General features: G+C 43.8%; 1 protein-coding gene and 1 long non-coding RNA gene across 4 annotated transcripts in view; both read left to right on the top strand.

The window, feature by feature from the left end:
• Positions 1-17,891, top strand: part of LOC132236938 (uncharacterized) — a 71,914-nt gene extending 54,023 nt beyond the window's left edge. The window contains exon 3 of the long non-coding RNA XR_009453418.1: positions 17,585-17,891. This is a non-coding gene — a long non-coding RNA (uncharacterized LOC132236938). The remainder of the gene's footprint in view (positions 1-17,584) is intronic.
• LOC132236935 (polycomb group RING finger protein 2) lies at positions 10,224-12,715 on the top strand. 3 transcript variants are annotated; one of them, XM_059700473.1, is made up of 2 exons: positions 10,224-11,112; positions 11,263-12,715. In XM_059700473.1, the coding sequence occupies exons 1-2, from the start codon at positions 10,347-10,349 to the stop codon at positions 11,379-11,381; spliced, it is 885 nt and encodes a 294-aa protein (XP_059556456.1). In that variant the 5' UTR covers positions 10,224-10,346; the 3' UTR covers positions 11,382-12,715. The 3 variants fall into 3 exon arrangements, with proteins under 3 accessions (XP_059556456.1, XP_059556455.1, XP_059556454.1); XM_059700472.1 differs by having other exon boundaries at positions 11,260-12,715; XM_059700471.1 differs by having other exon boundaries at positions 10,227-12,715.
• Positions 17,892-19,120: the final 1,229 nt, after the last annotated feature.

Genomic DNA, 19,120 nt, shown 5'->3' with positions numbered 1-19,120 from the left:
GGTCAGCTCAAGTGAGCTCTAGTTTCTCTCTCAGTCCCTCCGCCTTTAGTGCCCATCTGAGTCCTGTGGTATTTGAATCTGCAACCCTCAATATAAAATAGGGACACAAGGAGGTGACCTTCAAAATTTACATATTTCGGGTATTTAAAGTTCTGTATTGAGTCCCTCTTTTGGCCAGACACTCTCTCTCTCTCATAGGATGTCAGGGGACATCCGTGAACAAGATGGATAAGAACCTTAAAGTTAGAAATCTTACATTCCTGATAAGGAGATGAACAATAAATTAGTAAACAAAACAGTTTCATTTAGTGATAAGTGCCTATGTGAAATAATAGCTTAAGGTCGTAGGGAGTTGTTTTTAGGGGTCGAGTACTGAAGAGGGAGTGTCAGGGAAGGCCTTACTGAGAAGGCAACTTTGGGGATTGAGATATCAATGAAAGACAGGAGCCAGCCATAGAATGGTCTGGGGGAAGAACATTCTTGGGCAAAACGTATGGCTAAACAGTAGGTCTTTTTTAAAATTTAAATTCTTTATTGTTTAAAGTATTACATAAGTCTCCTTTTCTCCCCATTGACTTCTCCCCAGCTGCTCCCATCCCACCCCCGCCCCCACCCAGCACATGCCCTCACCCCCCTACTGTCTGTGTCCATTGGTTATGCTAATTATGCATGCATACAAGTCCTTTGGTTGATCTCTTACCCTTCCCACCCCCCCACCCCCCCAGTTTCCGCCTTCCCTCATAGGTTGGATGGTCTGTTCGGTGCTTCTATGACTCTGGCTCTATTTTTGTTCATCAGTTTATGTTGTTCATTAAACCATAGGTCTTTAGGCACAAATGAGCTTGGCATGTTTGAGGAAGCACGGGCTTGGTGTTGCTGGGTTGTACTGATTTAGGGTCACAGTGACATGAGTCACAGAGGCACACTTTTGAGTGTGATTTCTTGATATCTAGAGTTCTTCCTGAAAGAAATTTTATTCTTTGAGATTTACTAGATTTTCCTTTAACTGCAAAATCCCTCCTTTGGATTGATTGTTAAATGCATAGCTCTAATCAGACACTTTCTTCCCAAGGATGATATTTAGAGGATCAACAAGACCCCCACCCCAACACTAATACACTCTATAGCATAGGTAGACAAGGAGGAGTGTTGGTGTGAATTGGTAGTGATGGTGATGCAAACATAACAGATCCACAGGCTTTATTAATTTATTTTTTCAACTTGTTGCAACAAGGCCTCCAAAAATTAGGGTGCCTCCCAAAAAGTAGGAGAGAAAGAGTATATCAGAGTCCTCTGGTTTTATTTCTGATAGTGAAGTGATTCATGCAATCCCTCTTTATATCCCAGAGTCCAATGATATAGGCCCAGTCACATTGCCAGTCAGATGGCATCACTAATGCCCAGGCAAATGCTGCTTTATGTTTTGGTACATCAGCCTTCATACCAAACATACCAAAGGGCTCTAATGGAGAATTAATCCAAAAGTTTAGGAAAATTGTTGACTGAGTGATTCTTTTAAAATTTTTTTAATTAGAAACAGACTCATAGACACAGAGAATGGACTATTGATTAACAGAGAGGTGGGTTCTTGGGAGGCTCGGTGGAAAAGATGAAGGGATTAAGCCACTGGTTTAATGCTGCGACCCTTTAATACAGTTCCTCATGTTGTGGTGACCCCCAACCATAAAATTATTTTCTTAATGCCGTGACCCTTTAATACAGTTCTCATGTTGTGGTGACCCCCAACCATAAAATTATTTTCGTTGCTACTTCATAACTGTAATTTTGCTACTGTTATGAATCGTAATGTAAATATCTGATATGCAGGATGCATTTTCATTGTTACAAATTGAACATAATTAAAGCATAGTGATTAATCACAAAAACAATATATAATTATATATGTGTTTTCCGATGGTCTTAGGCGACCCCTGTGAAAGGGTTGTTCGACCCCCAAAGGGGTCGCGACCCACAGGTTGAGAACCGCTGGATTAAGCAGTATAAATTGGTAGTTACAAAACAGTCACAGGGATGTAAGTTATAACATAAGGAACATAGTAGGTAATATTGTAATAACCCTATGGTGTCAGGTGGATACTTGAAATATCGTGGGATCACTTTGTAAAGTTTATGATTATCTAACCACTACGCTGTACACCTGAAACTAAAAATAATAATAATAATAATAATATTGAATGCCAACTGTAATTGAGTTATTCTTGTTAAACTTAATATTGGGATAGTTTCAATTTATGACTACAAAATTAACATTTTAGTCCAATTTCACATTACACTTCCTTTTTAAGGCCAAGAGTAGTTAACAGGATTAGAGAATGATGATCAGCAAGACGTGAGGATGATTCATCTTACTAATATCCTTTCTCCAAGCTCTTGTCATATCCAGCTTTTGAAAGAAGCCTTGTGTTATAAGTTTAACCAGAAAAGAATGTGTACCATGGACCGGCAAATTAGCTATACAACCCTTCCATCAGTTTTCTCTCCTTTTCTTGAATTTTAGTTCAAGTTCAGCAGTATTACCATGGACTGTTACAGACTGCTAAGAAATACCCATACGAATAGCTCTAATAATATGGCAGAGAAAATAGAAGGAAGAAAGGGATGGAGGAGTAAGAAGGACTCCCATGAGGCTTTGTTTATATCTCTATTTAAAGAGGAAATTTTAAAACGTCATTAAAAACTTAAAGTGTTATCACTCTGTCTCTTAAGGGGTTGCCATAATTCCTGTCAGTGAAGACATAAATCTTTATATAGGGGCAGGAAAAGGGATGAGACTCGGGCCCAGGTAGATGGCCAATTGTGTGCCATAATACAACAGTGAGAGTTGTCTGTGCACACATAGGCAGGAGCCTGAGTTTGGGAACGTGAGATTGAGAATCTTGAATTGTTTTACACTGAGTGGCCAGATTATTATGACCACCCCATCAGTACTTCGTGGGCCACCTTTTGCCTTCAATATTGCGGCAATTCTTGGAATTGACTCCACGAGATGTTGAAAGGCGATGCGAGGTATCTGACACCATGCCTGATGAATAGCACTGTCCAGTTCTTTGAGATTTGATGGTTGTGGAACCAGCTGCCTGATGGCTCTTTTAACTTCGTCCCACAAATGCTCAATTGGATTGAGATCTGGTGATTGTGGGGCCATCTAAGCAAGGTAAAGTCTCCCTCATGTTCTTGAAACCACTCCTGCACAATACGAGCACCATGGCATAGCGCATTGTCTTGTTGGAAGAAGCCATCTCCATTGGGATATGCCATCAACATGATAGGATGAATCTGATCAGCAACGATACTTAGGTATGTTGTGCTATTCAGACATTGTTCCACACGAATTAAAGGGCCCAAATCATGCCAGGAAAACATGCCCCAAACCATAACACTGCCCCCACCAGCTTGAAGGGTTGTACTCATGCATGTGGGGGTGCATGCTTTCATGCTGTTTCCGCCAAATTCTCACTCTGCCATCTGCATGATGCAACTGGAAACGTGATTCATCGGACCACATGACTGTTTTCCAATGCTCGACTATCCAATTCTTGTGTTCCTGTGTGAATTGGAGATGTTTTACCTTGGTAACTGCAGACAGCAAAGGTGTTCGAACAGGCCCTCAGCTTCCATATCCCATATGATGCAGTGTACGGCTAATTTGCCTACAAACATCAGGTGGTCATAATAATCTGGCCACTCAGTGTATATAACGAAGTGGGAAGAATGTCACTGGTAGAGTGTGGGGGTTGGGGGAAAAGAGCAAGAAAGGGAGCAAAGGAGAAAGGAGAGTCAAATGGTGGGAAGGTCTTTGAAAAGAGCAATGAAGTCTATTATTCAACTTATAATCATTAATGTTGCTCTACACACACACACACACACACACAGCCTCCATGCTTCCAAACATCAAGATAAATTCCCCCAAACTCAAAGTTTTGTGTGAATTAATCATGGAAACCAAGGGGAAAATATCAAATTCTACATGTGTAGGAGACTGAGTGGCAAACAAGGGCAATATGTGTATAACAATGAAGTATCCATCAAAGGCACTATGTCGGATGAAGTCAGAGCTTACAGACCAAGGTAAATGTGGAGCTTACAAATGGCAGGCTAGAGTACAATCTTAAAAAGAGCAAGAGAGATGAGCTTTCTACCATATGGATATTGGGATTATATTTAATTTCACTTACTCTTAAAGGACTAGGGCAGTGTGGTTGGCAAACTGCGGCTGGCAAGCCACATGCGGCTCTTTCGCCCCTCAAGTGTGGCTCTTCCACAAAATACCACTGTACAGGCGCGCACGTACAGTGCGGTTGAAACTTCGTGGCCCATGCGCAGAAGTCGGTATTTTGTGGAAGAGCCACACTCAAGGGGCCAAAGAGCCGCATGTGGCTCGCGAGCTGGAGTTTGCCGACCACTGGACTAGGGTACCTGGGATGACATCTGATAATCTGCTTGTATTTCCCAGTAGTTTTTAGCTACTTAAGGGAACTAGGTTTTAAACATCTTTAATTTTTCAAAGTCTAGCATAGTGTCTGGAACACAGTAGAAATGTAGAAGATGTTCATTAAATGAATGAATAAGTGAGGGACAATTAGACCTATATGATGGCAAGTGGCAGAATGGCATTATTAATTAGATCAAATGTCACCATAACTCAGATGTTTTATTCAGGAGTTAGAAATTAGGTGGATTCTTAGTCATGCCTGCCTCTGATCTTTAGGTGGCAGTATTATCTCATGTTAAATTGGTTCAAGACCAGATTCCATTTAACTTTTGAGAACAAGTATGAATTAAAAACAATTCTGTAGCTTATTTCTGTAATTGTGCAGAGCCAACTAAGAAATAAAATATAATTACATGATATTATGGATTTCCTCCCCAACCTAAACACAAATGAAAGCTACTGGTAGTTCTCTTATTCTAGTAATTTCCAAGCTTAAAGGTAAATACAAATTGGTGTACTTTGTTTACAAAACACATGTACTTTTTCAGGGTATGAAAACGTGTGAGAGAGAGAGCAAAAGAAAGAAGTAAAACGTCTAAAAGTAAACCATCTCCCAACATTTAGGATGACTAGAGTAAATACAAGATGGTCAGTTAAATTAGAATTTCAGACACACAAAAGATACTTTATTTATATGTCTCATATAATATTTGGGACAGACTTATACCAAAAAAGTATTTCTTGTGTATCTGAAAAAGCAAATTTAACTAGTATCTGTTTGTTTTTTAACCTAAATCTGGCAATCTTACTGACAAATACTTTGGTGTTGCTAATTCCAAAATAAACAGAACTTTACCAAGCCGGGAGAGAGAAAAGGGAAACAGCTGGTGGGGTCAGCTTCTTCCTCCTGAGTCTGACTTTGACACTCTCGGTACTTTCCCCCTGCAGCGTAGAGCTCCTTAGTGAAGTCATTCATCTGCAGGAAACTGACCACCCTGGCCAGTGCCATTGTTGCAGCCTAACGCAGCCCCTCCATGCAAGCACTGTTTTATAGCACTTGTAATCTGCTTGCGAAAGCCCCGCTCTGTGAATAAGGAAGGAGATCCCAGACCCTTCACCTCTGATTTACACTTCTCAGAGGGACCTGATCCATACCAGCTATGCCAATGGAAATAGACAAATTGCTTATGATGTAAGTCCTATTTCAAAAAGAATTTTCTGGTAAATCATATGTCACAGTTTTATGTGACATATATTTGCATTTTAATAGAAGCATTCCCTATCTTTCAAATAAAATGCACTTCAAAATTTCCTTTGTAAATATTTTTAATATATATTTTTATTGATGTCAGAGAAGAAGGGAGAGGGAAAGAGAAATAGAAACATCAATGATGAGAGAGAATCACTTACCGGCTGCCTCCTGCATGCCCCCTCCTGCACAACCCCCACCTGAAACCCAGTCATGTGCCCTGACCAGGAACCAGCTATGCCCTCCTGGTTCATAGGTCTACACACAGCCACTGAACCACCGGCCGGGCTGTAAATATTTCTGAATTCAAAATAAGCTTTTCATAGAAACAATATTATGAATGGTAATCGGATCTTCAGGTTTCCTGGTGAGAGTGTATTTAAATGATCATATGACTGAACCACTTTATTTGTAGTCAAAAATGGTTATTTTTTTAAAGGTTATTTTAATAGTAGTATTTTAAAGAGTAAAAAATTTTGAATATTGAATATTCAGGTTTGAAGACATATCAATACCCGTGTGTATTTTGCTCTTGCTCTGTCTGTGCCAGAAACCATTCTCAGCACTTTAAGTGAATTAACCCTTTTAATCCTCATTATAACCCTGGGAGGTAGATTCTGTTATGATCCCACCTGACAGATGAGAAAACTGGGACAAAAGTCAAATGGCTGCCCATAGTCATACAGCTTCTAAGTGGGAGAGCTGGGCTCTGAGCCAGCCCACAGCTGCATTAACCACTGTATCCCACAGTCACCCTCGTTTAGAATAAAGAGGGAAGTGAACGGTCTGAGAAGATTCTGAAGGGACAGCTGCTCACTGTCCACGGTAGTACACTGAACCTAGAAGAGTTCAAAGTGGATGGTTGGTCTTTCCCTTAATTTAGCTGTATTATGAATACTACTTTTGTGCTTCCTGATCAGAATGGAACTATTTTGGAGTTTGTAAGTGGAACAAAGGATTTCAGAAAGAGGGAGAAAGATTTATCCAGATGTAACTGGATAAGAATTAATGAAAGATGGCAATGGATTAAAGAGATGGCAGTGGGGTATGAGAAAGAGATTTCTGGAGTGGGAATAACTGAGCCGATACCTAAGAAGAAAAATCAAAGAGCGGACAGTTTGGCTTTCCATAATTATCTACATGAATAGGAAAGGAGAAGAGGGAGGGATATTATTACTCCTATTTAACTTGCTCAGATTCTCGAGAACCCAAGGTGGTTCAGGTACCACCCAGTGGTGGCAATAGCGGACTTCCCAAAGGCCCGGCTCAAGGAGATCGTCTCTCTCGTGCCAAAGGAGGCGTCAAATCCCAATCCCCAGTTAGTTGTCTTTAGACACTCTGTCCACCCTTTATCTTCTCCCACAGAGAGAAGAGGTAGTGAGGGTGGAGGGAAAAGAATTCTGGACTTAATGTTTGGGGAGCAGAGTCCTGACCCTGCTACCTAATTAGTTCTCTAACCTTTGGCCCCTGTTTCCTAAGCTGTGAAAACAGAGATGATATTATCCACCTCGTGATGTCAGCACCTGGCAAATATTAACTGTGATTCCACTTAATCTTCACAACCCTGTGAGGTACATTCCCATTTTATGGGTGTGGGAAATGAGGCTCAGGGGGTGAAGGTACTTGTTTGAAAGCACGTAAGGGCTAATATCGTGGTGGACATAGGCGCCCCGATCGTTTAGCCCTAGCGCGGTTGATCTTCCCTCTGCATTGCTGCCTACAGGAGAAAATGCAGTCTCTGAATGAAATGGTGTACACTTTTTTCCAGAATGAAAATTTTAAAAAGCCTTTGCTACTCCAGTCCTGATAAATAGGGAGGAGAAACTAAGTAAAGCTCAGAAATATTTTTTCCTAAGGAAACAAAAATAGAAGGTTTTTTAAAGCAAAACATACCATGGGTAAATGTTCCAAAAAACCTTCAATTTACAAATAAATAGATACTGTAGCATTCATTCATATAGTGACTTTCATTTCAAAATTATTCTTTATTACATGATAATACAAGCTTATTCATTTAACATATATTTATTGAGCATCTGCTATATGCCACATGTTTTGGAACTGAACAATGCAGAAAAAAATCCGTTCTCATGGCAGATTAGAATAGATTGTATTCTAATGTGAGCATGGCAGATTATTTTAAAAAATAACTACAATGCCCAGTGGTTGAGCGCGGCTCAGTGGTTGAGCATCCACCTATGAACCAGGAGGCCACAGTTCCATTCCCAGTCTGGGCAGGTGCCTGGGTTTCGGGCTCAATCCCCAGTCAGGGGCATACAGGAGATGGCCCATCAGTGATTCTCTCTCATCATGGATGTTTTCATCTCTCTCTCCCTCTTCATTCCTCTTTGAAATCAATAAAGATATATTAAAAAAAATAACTACAATAATCAAAACATTTCTACAGAATAGACAGGGATAAGTATTATAGGGAAAAAAATAGTGTTGGGAAAGAAGAATTGGATTACGGGTGAGCAGTTGCAATTTTAGATAGGACAGTAGGAGATCTACTTGAGCAGGTAAGTTTTAAGCTAAGAGTTTAAGGGAGGGAGGAGATGAATTGTGAGACTGTCTGGGGTCAGAGCAGAGGAAGGACCAGCACAATGGCTTAAGGTGGGAGCATGCCTGGAGGGTAGAGCCCAAGAAGGAGGCCAGGCTGGCTTGAGAGGGACCAGTGTGAGAAAGAGCAGGAAGCGGTAAGACTGTGGGAGGGGAGGAAGGGATGGATGAATTTTTTAGGGCTTTGTAGGCTACTTGAAGGGTCTAAGCTTTTTCCCTTTGAGAAATGGAAGCATCTGAAGAGTTTTGAGTGGAAATGTGGCATGATTGGGCCTGCAGTGTGATGGAGCACTGCCTCAGGCTGCTGTTGGGAGTAGACCATAGGCGGTAAAGCAGAGGAGAGGAGACCAGTTTGGAGACCATTGGGTGATCTGGGCGAGACACGGTGGTGCCAGACCAGGTGGCAGCTGTGAAGGTGATGAGAAGTAGTGAAAACCTAGATCCATTTTGAAGGTAAAACCAGCAAGGTTTCCTGAGATGTGGGATGTGAGACGATGAGTCAAGAATGACTCCCACGTTTTGAGCCCGAGCAACTGCAAGGAAGGCTTTTCCATAGACTAAGATGGGAGGACTTGTGTGTTGGAGGGGGGTTGCCGGAAGTTCACTTTGGGATGTTATGCTTGAGATGACGTTTAGATGTCCGAGTGGCGATATTGAGTAAACAGTTATATGTTGAAGTCTGGAGCTCTGCTCTAGCCTGGACATATACATTTGTTCAACACATAGTTGATATTTAAATCCATGAGGCATGATGAGGTCACCAAGAGAATGCAGAGAAAACACTGTTAAGAACTGAGCCCTACATGTACCTGGGTTGCGGGCATATCCCCAGTGGGAGATGTGCAGGAGGCAGCTGATCGATGTTTCTCTCTCATCGATGTTTCTAACTCTCTATCCCTCTCCCTTCCTCTCTGTAAAAAATCAATAAAATATATTTAAAAAAAAAAAAAAGCCCTAGAGAAAGACAAGGAACCAGCAAAATTAGAAAATTGAGACAGAAAAAATAGAAAAGGAGAATATTAAAAATACCGACAAACAATGGCTATATCCCCTTGTATACATATAGCTTCCTTTTTTAGAGTTAATTTTAGAAATGTAGCCTAGCTGGTTTTCTCAGTGATCAGAGCGTCAGCCCAAAGACTGGAGGATCCTTGGGCCACAGGTTCAATTCCCGGACAAGAGCATGTACCTGGGTTGCAAGCTGGACCCTGGGCCCTGGTCAGGGTTCGAACAGGAGGCAACCAATTGACGTGTCTCTCACATTGATGTTTCTCTCTCTCCCTTCCCTCCTCCCTCCTCTTACTTTCAAAAAAAAAATCAATGGAAAAATATCCTTTTTCTGACTCAACCCACCTGCACCCAGGTGCCTGGAATAAAAGTCTTTTGATACATTGTGGCCTCAAGTCATAGGTGTGCGACCCTGGCCCATTCCGAACCTTTCAGAGATCAGGTAGACAGTGTTATTGTGTGTGTTTTTTGGTGGGGAGGGTGTTGGGAGAAGAGGAGGGATTGTGCAAAAATGAAGAATAAAAGAACCTGGCTGGCATGTCTCAGTGGTTGAGTTTGATTCTAGTCAGGGTACATACTGGGGTTGTGGATAGGTCCCTGGTGGTGGGTGTGCAGGAGGCAAACTATGTTTTTCTCTCATCGATGTTTCTGTCTCTCTATCCATCTCTATTCCTTTCTCTCTCAAATAAATGAAACATATGTTTTAGAAAATAAAAGAAAGCCCTAGTCAGTTTGGCTCAGTGGATAGAGTGTCGACCTGTGGACCAAAAGGTCCCAGGTTCGATTGCAGTCAAGGGCATGTACCTCGGTTGCAGGCTTCTCCCTGGCCCAAGTCCTGGTCAGGGTTGGTGTAGGAGGCAACCAAGTGATGTGTTTCTCTCACATCGGTATTTCTCTTTCACTCTCTTCCACTCTCTCTAAAAGTCAATGGAGTTCTCCCCTCCCGCCGCCGGAGCGAGCGGCACGGCTGGGGTCCCCCTCCCCTCCCTTCCCTCCCTCCCATCCCCCCTCCCCGAGACCCACAGACCCCGCACCCAGGGTGACGCTCCCCAGCCCCCCAGCCCCCTCCCCGGCATCATGCATCGGACCACACGGATCAAAATCACGGAGCTGAACCCTCACCTCATGTGCGCCCTCTGTGGGGGGTACTTCATCGATGCCACTACCATCGTGGAGTGCTTGCATTCCTTCTGCAAAACCTGCATCGTGCGCTACCTGGAGACCAACAAGTACTGCCCCATGTGTGACGTGCAGGTGCATAAAACCCGGCCGCTGCTGAGCATCAGAGCTGACAAGACCCTCCAAGACATAGTCTACAAATTGGTCCCTGGGCTTTTTAAAGATGAGATGAAACGGCGGCGAGATTTCTATGCAGCGTACCCCCTGACGGAAGTCCCCAACGGCTCCAATGAGGACCGTGGTGAGGTGCTGGAGCAGGAGAAGGGGGCTCTGAGTGATGATGAGATTGTCAGCCTCTCTATCGAGTTCTACGAAACCGTCAGGGACCGGGAGGAGAAGAAGGGCCCCTTGGAGAATGGAGATGGGGACAAGGAGAAGACAGGGGTGCGCTTCCTGCGATGTCCAGCAGCCATGACCGTCATGCATCTCGCCAAGTTTCTCCGCAACAAGATGGATGTGCCCAGCAAGTACAAGGTGGAGGTTCTTTACGAGGACGAGCCTCTGAAGGAATACTACACCCTCATGGACATCGCCTACATCTACCCCTGGCGGCGGAACGGCCCTCTCCCCCTCAAGTACCGGGTCCAGCCAGCCTGCAAGCGGCTCACCTTGCCTACAGCTCCCACCCCCTCCGAGGGCACCAACACCAGTGGGGCATCAGAGTGTGAGTCAGTCAGCGACAAGGCTCCCAGCCCTGCCACCCTGCCGGCCACCTCCTCCTCCCTGCCTAGCCCAGCCACCCCCTCCCATGGCTCTCCCAGCTCCCATGGGCCCCCAGCCACCCATCCTACCTCCCCCACTCCCCCTTCAGCAGCCAGTGGGGTCAGCACAGCTACCAACGGGGGCGCCTCGAACTGCCTGCAGACACCATCCTCCACCAGCAGGGGGCGCAAGATGACTGTCAATGGAGCTCCTGTGCCCCCCTTAACTTGAGGAAAGGGACCTTTCCCTCCTTTTCCAGCCAGGCCTCTCCACCCCTCCACTTTTTCTGGGCTCCTGTTTCCACCTCTTCTACTTTCCCCAGCTCCTCCCACCTTAGGGGTGGGGGGTGGGTTTTATAAATAAATCTCTCTCTCTATATATATGTACATAGGAAAAACCAAATATACATACTTATTTTCTATGGACCAACCAGATTAATTTAAATGCCACAGGAAACAAACTTTATGTGTGTGTGTATGTGTAGGGGATGGGTGTTCATTTTGAAGGGGTCTTGTGTAATTTGCTCTACTCTATTTTGGGGGGTACCTGAAAGTGGACTGGAGGGGCCACTTGAAGCTCAGTAAAGCTTTGCCCCATCCTCCTGTTTCCCAAGGCAGATGGGGAGTTGCAGGGCCCACCAGCCCCCATAGCTTTAGGCACAACTCTTAACGGGCTGTGTGTGGGTCCACCCTCTCTTTCTCTCTCCATCTTGGCTGCTGTCGTGACCCGACCCAACCGGCCCCCCACCCCCTCATGTTGAATGTCCAGAGACTTGCTAAGACAGTGCCTTTTACAAATGCAGTTTATCCCCTGGTTTTGGGGAACGAGTGGGTGGTGGAGATGGTATCTCCCTTACCTCCTCCTCATGCGGTGGAAACTTTGTGCAAAGCGTAGCTAGTTCTGCCCTTTTTTGTTTTTTTCCCTGTGTGTGTGCGTGTGGCCTTTGCACCGTTTTCCTTGTGGAAGAGAAAATTCGGGCCATGGGAGGCCTCCGCCCTTGAAATCCCACTGTGGCTCTAGCATTGTGAACCACTTCAGCCCCGGGTCCCCCACCCCCACCCAGGCACCCACACCAGCCAGCCTGGTGGTAGAATCTCACTTGGGGACCTGGAGTGGAGAGGTGGAGTGGGGTGAACCTCAGACAAGCACAGACCCCAGATTTCGCTAAAGGCGAACAGCCCTCCAGTCCTCTCCCCACCCCCAGTTGAGGCCCAGTCAGGAAAGAGCCTCGGGGGCATCTGAAAGCACAAGACAGACACGTGTAAGCTCTGTCCTCAGCTCCATCCTGAGAGGTCAGTGGACCACCCCTGAGGGGCAGGCCCCGGGAGCTCCCTGCCTACCTGTTTTCTTCCAATGTACATAGGTCAGATCGGGGAGGAGGCAAGACTCTGTCACAACCTAGGTGTCTGGGTTGGGTCCCCCCAGTGGGTTTGTCTGTGTTTGCACCTGGTCCGTTGTCTGAGGTGCTATGACTGTACCCTCCTCCTACCCTGGGACATTTTCATCTCCTGGCTTTGTAATAAATGCTGCATATTCTCCAAAAAAAAAAAAAAAAAAAAATAAAAGTCAATGGAAAAATATCCTCAGCTGAGGATTACTAATAATAATCCTATATAATAAAAGGCTAATATGTAGATCGTCCGAATGGCGGAATGACTGGTCGCTATGACGCACACTGACCACCAGGGGGCAGCGGCTGCCCCCTGGTGGTCAGTGTGCTCCCACAAGGGGAGCATAAGGGGAGCGCCACTCAGCCAGAAAACCTGAGCCAGGCTCACAGCTGGTGAGCTGCCTCCACGGCAGCGCTAAGGATGTCCGACTGCCAGCTTAGGCCCAGACTGCAAGAGGGATGTCTGACTGCCGGCCCCAGGGAGCGGGCCTAAGCCATCAGTCGGACATCCCCTGAGCCCCCAGACTGTAAGAGGGTGTAGGCCGGGCTGAGAGACCGCATCCCCATTGAGTGCACAAATTTCACGCACCGGGCCTCTAGTAATAATAATAAAAGAAAAGAAAAGAAAAAGGGGCTTACAAGGTGGTGATAAAATATTAAAATAAGTATGTTATAGTGAAACAAGCCAAATCACTGCTCTTATTTATTAGTTAATTTATTTTTGAATTATTTTTTTCTTTATGTACATGTGAAGCTATAGGCATTTACTTTGAAGCTTTAAAATTATGCCTTGGTTTTATCTCATGTCCTTAGTAATTTGTCTTATTAATTGTGTTGGTCTGATTACTTAGTATTTTTCTCTTAATTGTTTGATATTTGGTTTAATTATTCAATAATTCCTTTCATTGAAACATTTTTAATAATTATGATATGTGAAAAGATAATCTCTAAATTAAATTAGTTTATGCTTTAGTAACTTTTTTATTGCTATGAATGTTATATTTATCATTGAGCTGACAATGCCTAGAAAACCTTACTATTAACTCCATTAATCTAGAATTTAGAATTGTGTTAAGATGAATAGAAGTCAAAAGAACAGTAGGTGGAAAACAATGAGACAAGTAAAAATCACTTAAATGATCAACGTCGGCCACCTGAGACTGTAATTGACAGAAGGAAAGAGGATCAGAATTGAGTTACACGAAGGAGCCTCTTCCTGTTTCTATCTGTAAAGGATGAAACTTGACAAGGACTCTGAAATGTTTCCTTGACTATCTGAGGAAAGGAAGTTTGGGCTCAAAGCCTCCTCTGCCATGCTAGAGTTTAGGCATTTAGTGATCAATTGATAATCCTTAGTCATTTAGGTACACTACAATGAACACACCGGACTGAATCCCCTCGCTTCCATTCTGGAATGTTCAAACCTTTAAACAGCCAGAATATTGCATCTGTGAAGGTAGGCATACAGCATTCCCAGTGCTGTGTTCAGGAAAGAAGGTTCCCAGGCCTCTGCTAGCTCCTGGGCAGAGAGGCTTGCAGGATGATGTCAGCTTGGCTAAATGTCTTGATGAGACAAGGCCTTTTGGTGGAATGATAAATTTAGCCATTGTATAAGTCACTCGAGGCTTTTTGAATAACTCTGTGAGCTTAAGAGGGCAGAGGCAGGCCTTCCCACCCAACAATAAGGGGACAGTTGGTCTTGTTCTCTGCTCCTGTGCTCTGTTCCCATCATGCTTCTATCTTGCTCAAGAGCCTCCTGTCCCTCTCTACTTAGAGGAGCATCTCCCCAAAACTGTACCATGAAACACTTGGGATTTATAAGACAGTAATAGATCTTATGGAAAATAGATGGCAGTGGAAAACTTTTTTCAAAAATGTAATTTTAAATCTACATATATAAGAAAAATTCTAAGTACTTAAAAAATTTTTAATGTGTTTTTATTTATTTCAGAGAGAGGAAGGAAGAGAGAGACAGAGATAGAAACATCAATGATGAGAGAGAGTCATTGATTGGTTGCCTCGTGTGCACCCTCCGCTGAGGATCCAGCCCAAAACCCAGGCAATCAAACCGTGACCCACTGGTTCATGGGTTGACACTCAAACCACTGAGCCATGTCAGCCAGATGGAAATTCTAAGTACTTTTAAGAAGTTATTAATATAGGATAATTTGCTTTTAAGAAATGGAGTGCCAACTTCTGTGCATCAAAGATCATTTTGGAAAAGTTAAAAGACACTACAGACTGGAAACGTTAGATGCGACACATATAATTGACAAAAGACTGGTACTCAGAATATAATTTAAAGTGTGGGCCAAAGAAAAGAATATGTAATTCACTGAGGAGAAAATTAAAATGACCAATAAACACATGAAAAGTTCAAATTCCCTAAAATTATGTGGATATAAATTAAAACTAAAGTAAAATAGCATTTTCTATTCAGATTGGCAGAAAACTAAAAGTCTGGCAATATCGAGTAGTGTCAAGAATGTGAAACAGGAGTCGCGTGCAGTGCAGGTGGGAAGATGCATAAGTACCACTTGGGAGAGTTGATTGGCAACATATATAGTAAATTAAAGATGTGCTTAACGCACAGATTCAATAAAAATTTACTGAGTACCTGCAGTGGCAGTGCTATTCTGGGTATCAGAGATACAACAGTAAACAACAAAAATACCTGCTTTCACAGAGCTTACATTTTACTAAGAGGGAATGTGGGGTGAGGAGAAGAGAAGGAAACACACACACACACACACACAGGAAAATATGACCTGTAAGAGAAGGTGAGATCTGTTATGGAGAAAAAGCAGAGAATGAGTGGGGGAAGTGGGGAGCTCTTGGGTGGTCATGAAGAACCCCTGTGCAAGCCCATGAGTGAGTGAGCCATGCAGACATCTGGGGCGGAGCATCGGAGGCATGGGGGGCAGGGGGATGCCTAAGGGGGAACTAACGCCTTGATGCAGGACTCCTGACTATTTAGAAACAGCATTGGTGGGGGTGGGGGTGGGGTTGGGGTGGGGGCTGTGGGAGGGGTGGCAGGTACCTAGAGCCCGTTAGGCCAGAGCCCACTGTGAAGACCACTGCTCTAGTCCACGGGCAAACATCAAGCACTCGCAATTATACCCGGTACCACCTTAAACTTCACATATATTTTGTTACCTAACAGTCATCTTACATCTTCTTAAGCTATTTAGCCCCATTTCGTAGATGAGGAAAGTGAGTCACAAAGAAGATAACTCATTCCGGATCAGTAAATTGTGGTGTGCTGATTCAAACCCAAGCCAACCAGCAGACTCTTCTTCACTACTAGGTCGGCTGCCTCTTGCATTTTTCCTCTCAAGGGTTTTCCCTCCAGTGCCAGGTGTCTTTCCCACCATCATTGGCTACATCTTGGGTCACTAGTTTTCTTCTGATTTGTTGGTGATGGTGGTGGTGGTTTGGTTTCCTCTTCCATCTGCCACACATATATATGATATTATTCCATTTCTTTTTAAATTAAACTTTTCTAACCACACTCATTCCCCATGAATCTGAAGCTAAAAGAAGCCAATTAAAAAACCAAAACTCTCTTAGGTTTCTCACACTTTCTGAATCCAAAACAAAGTGTGTCTGAACAGTGGCACCAGCAATTTCTAAAAGCTGGGAGGAGAGAGACAAAGCACGGTCCAGAGCGTGTCTATGAAGTGCTGCCGTCTGGGTGCTCTGCAAGGGCCTGGGGACAGAGCCGTGGTCCTCGGGGAGGTGAACCTCTGCTGGTGTGGCTTGACGGTAGGATGTAGGGAAACTGGCTGCTCGCTCTTGACCTTTGGTACAGTTAGAATTTCTTTTTTTCTTTTTTTTACCATAAATATTATACATACTTAAACAATAAAATCTGAAATTAATAATCGGGAGGTGAACTACTGTATTGAAAATATTACAGTGATTTTTTTTTGGAACAGCGTATTTCAAAAGTACCTGGATATTGCAAAATAAGCAGTAATCCCCTTGCTGTGCCGCACATTGTAACTTTTATATTATACAGCAGTGAGAGTGAAATGAAGGAGTACACGCGATGCAGCTATGAGGACCTGATCTGCAGCATTATTATTTAAATCAAGTAGCCACGTTGTTGGGGGAAAAGGAGCCCCTTCTACTTAAACACATTTCTGTGTTGCCCTGGCCAGTGTGACTCAGTGGGTGGAGTGTCAGCCCTCCAACTGAAGGATCACAGGTTCAATTTTCGGTCAAGGGCATGTACCTGGGTTGCAGGTTCGATCCCCAGGCCTGGTCAGGGCAGGTGCAGGTGGCAACCAATCAATATGTGTCTCTCTCAATGATGTTTCTCTCTCTCTCTCTCTCTCCCTCCCTCCCTCCCTGCCTTCTACTCTCTCTAAAAATAAATGGAAAAAAATATCCTTGGGTGAGGGTTAATAAAATATATATATAATTTTAAATGTTATTTTGTATAATCTACACTAATAAAAGACACGGATGCTAATTGACCATACCTTCGCTATGCCCATCAGCCGATCAGAAGAGTATGCAAATTAACCCAACAAAGATGGCCGTTAAATTTGCATGCTGCAGGTGGGGCGGATGGCGGTGGGGCGGGACAGTGCGAGCCGCCACCCGCCCCGCCACCATCCGGGGTGCAGCACGGGGTGCCGGGGCAGGCACCGCAGGATTGGGCCTGCCATCTGCCACCGGGGGAGCGGGCCTAAGCCAGCAGGTGGTTATCTCCCGAGGGGTCCCAGACTGTGAGAGGGCACAGGTCAGGCTGAGGGACTCCCCCTCCCCACCCCCCCGCCAGTGCACAAATTTTTGTGCACCGGGCTTCTAGTAAAATATAAAATAGATATCATTTAATCATCAAATGTTTTGACTTTTCCATGGGTGATTCTATTAAAAATGGGGGAAAATTCAATTTTGATCATTTTTTGCTGTTGATCTGAGGGGACATTTTTGGGTGCCTACTTTAATTTAGGCAGACAGCACATCTATTGATCTTCTGATGCTGTTTTATTGAGATGCCGCATTAAAAAGCATTTAACTCTTGCCTTATTAGGAGACTAGTGCTTGTTACTTCTGAGACCTGCAAACTTCTGTCAAAGGGACGAAATGAGGAGTGTGGTGTTACGTTGCCCTTCACCACAGCACCAGAGAAGCCCTGAGCAGGAAGCAGGTGTGTGCGGCCCACTCTTGAGTGAGATGCTGGTCAGAGAAAAAGGGTCGGGGCCTATGTGGAATCACAGTGAGAGGTGAGGACAGGAGATGTACGCAAAAGGCTTCCAGTGCGTATATTGGGATAGCTCATGAGACTCAAGGGTAACAGTGCAGCCGGTACCAAAAGTATCTGGAGTCAAGAACTCAAACTCCCAATTGGGACTTGATTATTTTTTAAAGAAAAAATAAGGGGGAGATGCTGGAGTCCATTCATTGTCTTCACTAGCTGAGTTTAGACAGAGACCCCCCAAAAGCTAGTAGCCCTTGAAAGTCCTAGTAAAGGTCAGGGCTTGAAAGTCCTAGCAAAGGTCAGGGCTGCGCACCACCCAGTTAATCTAGGTACCACCCAGTTAATTTAGGTAATAATAGTTGAAGCATCCCCACCTTAGTTCACTTAATCCCTTAGATACTTATGTAGATCCTTGTTGATTATTGTTAATAATTCTGCCTACTCCCTGAAATCTATTGATGAGCTAATCAGATACTTTGTCTATTCCTGGAAATTGTCTGCTGATCTGTGTGTCATTGAAACCTCCTTACCCTAAGGGCTACTCCAGATCAATAAAAGATTGGAGCGGCCTGAGCATGGGGGAAGTCCTTCGGGACTTGCCGCCTGGTCCCCCAATATTGCAAAATTAAAAAAAAAAAAAAAAAAGAACTCAAACTCCCATTAAGTACTGTCTCCTGATCTGCTTTTCTCTGTATGTTCGCTTCATTCCCAGCTCCTGGCAGTCTAGCTTTCTTTATTTTACAATTATGGGGCGGGTGGGAAGTAACCAAGTCCAAATTCCCTGAAAAGTAAATGCGATCGCTTAAGCTTGGGTCAGGTGTCTCATGCTGATCTGGCCTATTTGAGCCAGTGGGGCAAGATCATGTGGTTCCAACATAGCTGCTGAGAATGCAGTTTTATGGATGGGGCAGGGGCAGGGTTGTTGGCTCATGAATTAAGTAGGCTCCCTTTCGGTGGGGACCACATATCGAGGTATGCACTACATCAATCACATGTATTAAAACCTTATGATTTCTATCTTTGGTGTAATGCAGAGAAAATCTTTCTCTAACCCCACAATTATATTGACACACATTTTTCATTTTCTTCCAATATTTTTATTTCTTTTTTATTCACCTGGAATCTATTTAACTACAAATTATGAGATAAGGACCTAACTTTAAAAAATATTTAGTCAGTTATCTCATCACCAATTATTTAATAATTCATTCTCTTCGAACTGATTTAAAATATCAATTTTTTCATATATAAAATTCTTGTGTGTGTGTGTGTGTGCATGCCCGCATGTGTGTGTGTAGATATAATACTGTTTCTGGGATTTTCCATTGGTTAGTTCATCTATTGCTGTTTTAAATATATATTAATACT

The sequence above is a fragment of the Myotis daubentonii genome, chromosome 6, assembly GCF_963259705.1.
Source record: "Myotis daubentonii chromosome 6, mMyoDau2.1, whole genome shotgun sequence".
Taxonomy (NCBI): domain Eukaryota; kingdom Metazoa; phylum Chordata; class Mammalia; order Chiroptera; family Vespertilionidae; genus Myotis; species Myotis daubentonii.
This window is presented reverse-complemented; position numbering and strand designations above follow the sequence as displayed.

Bases quoted from the DNA above. Each gene is read 5' to 3' on its own strand.
- LOC132236935 (XM_059700471.1), top strand. From the start codon at position 10,347: ATGCATCGGACCACACGGATCAAAATCACGGAGCTGAACCCTCACCTC.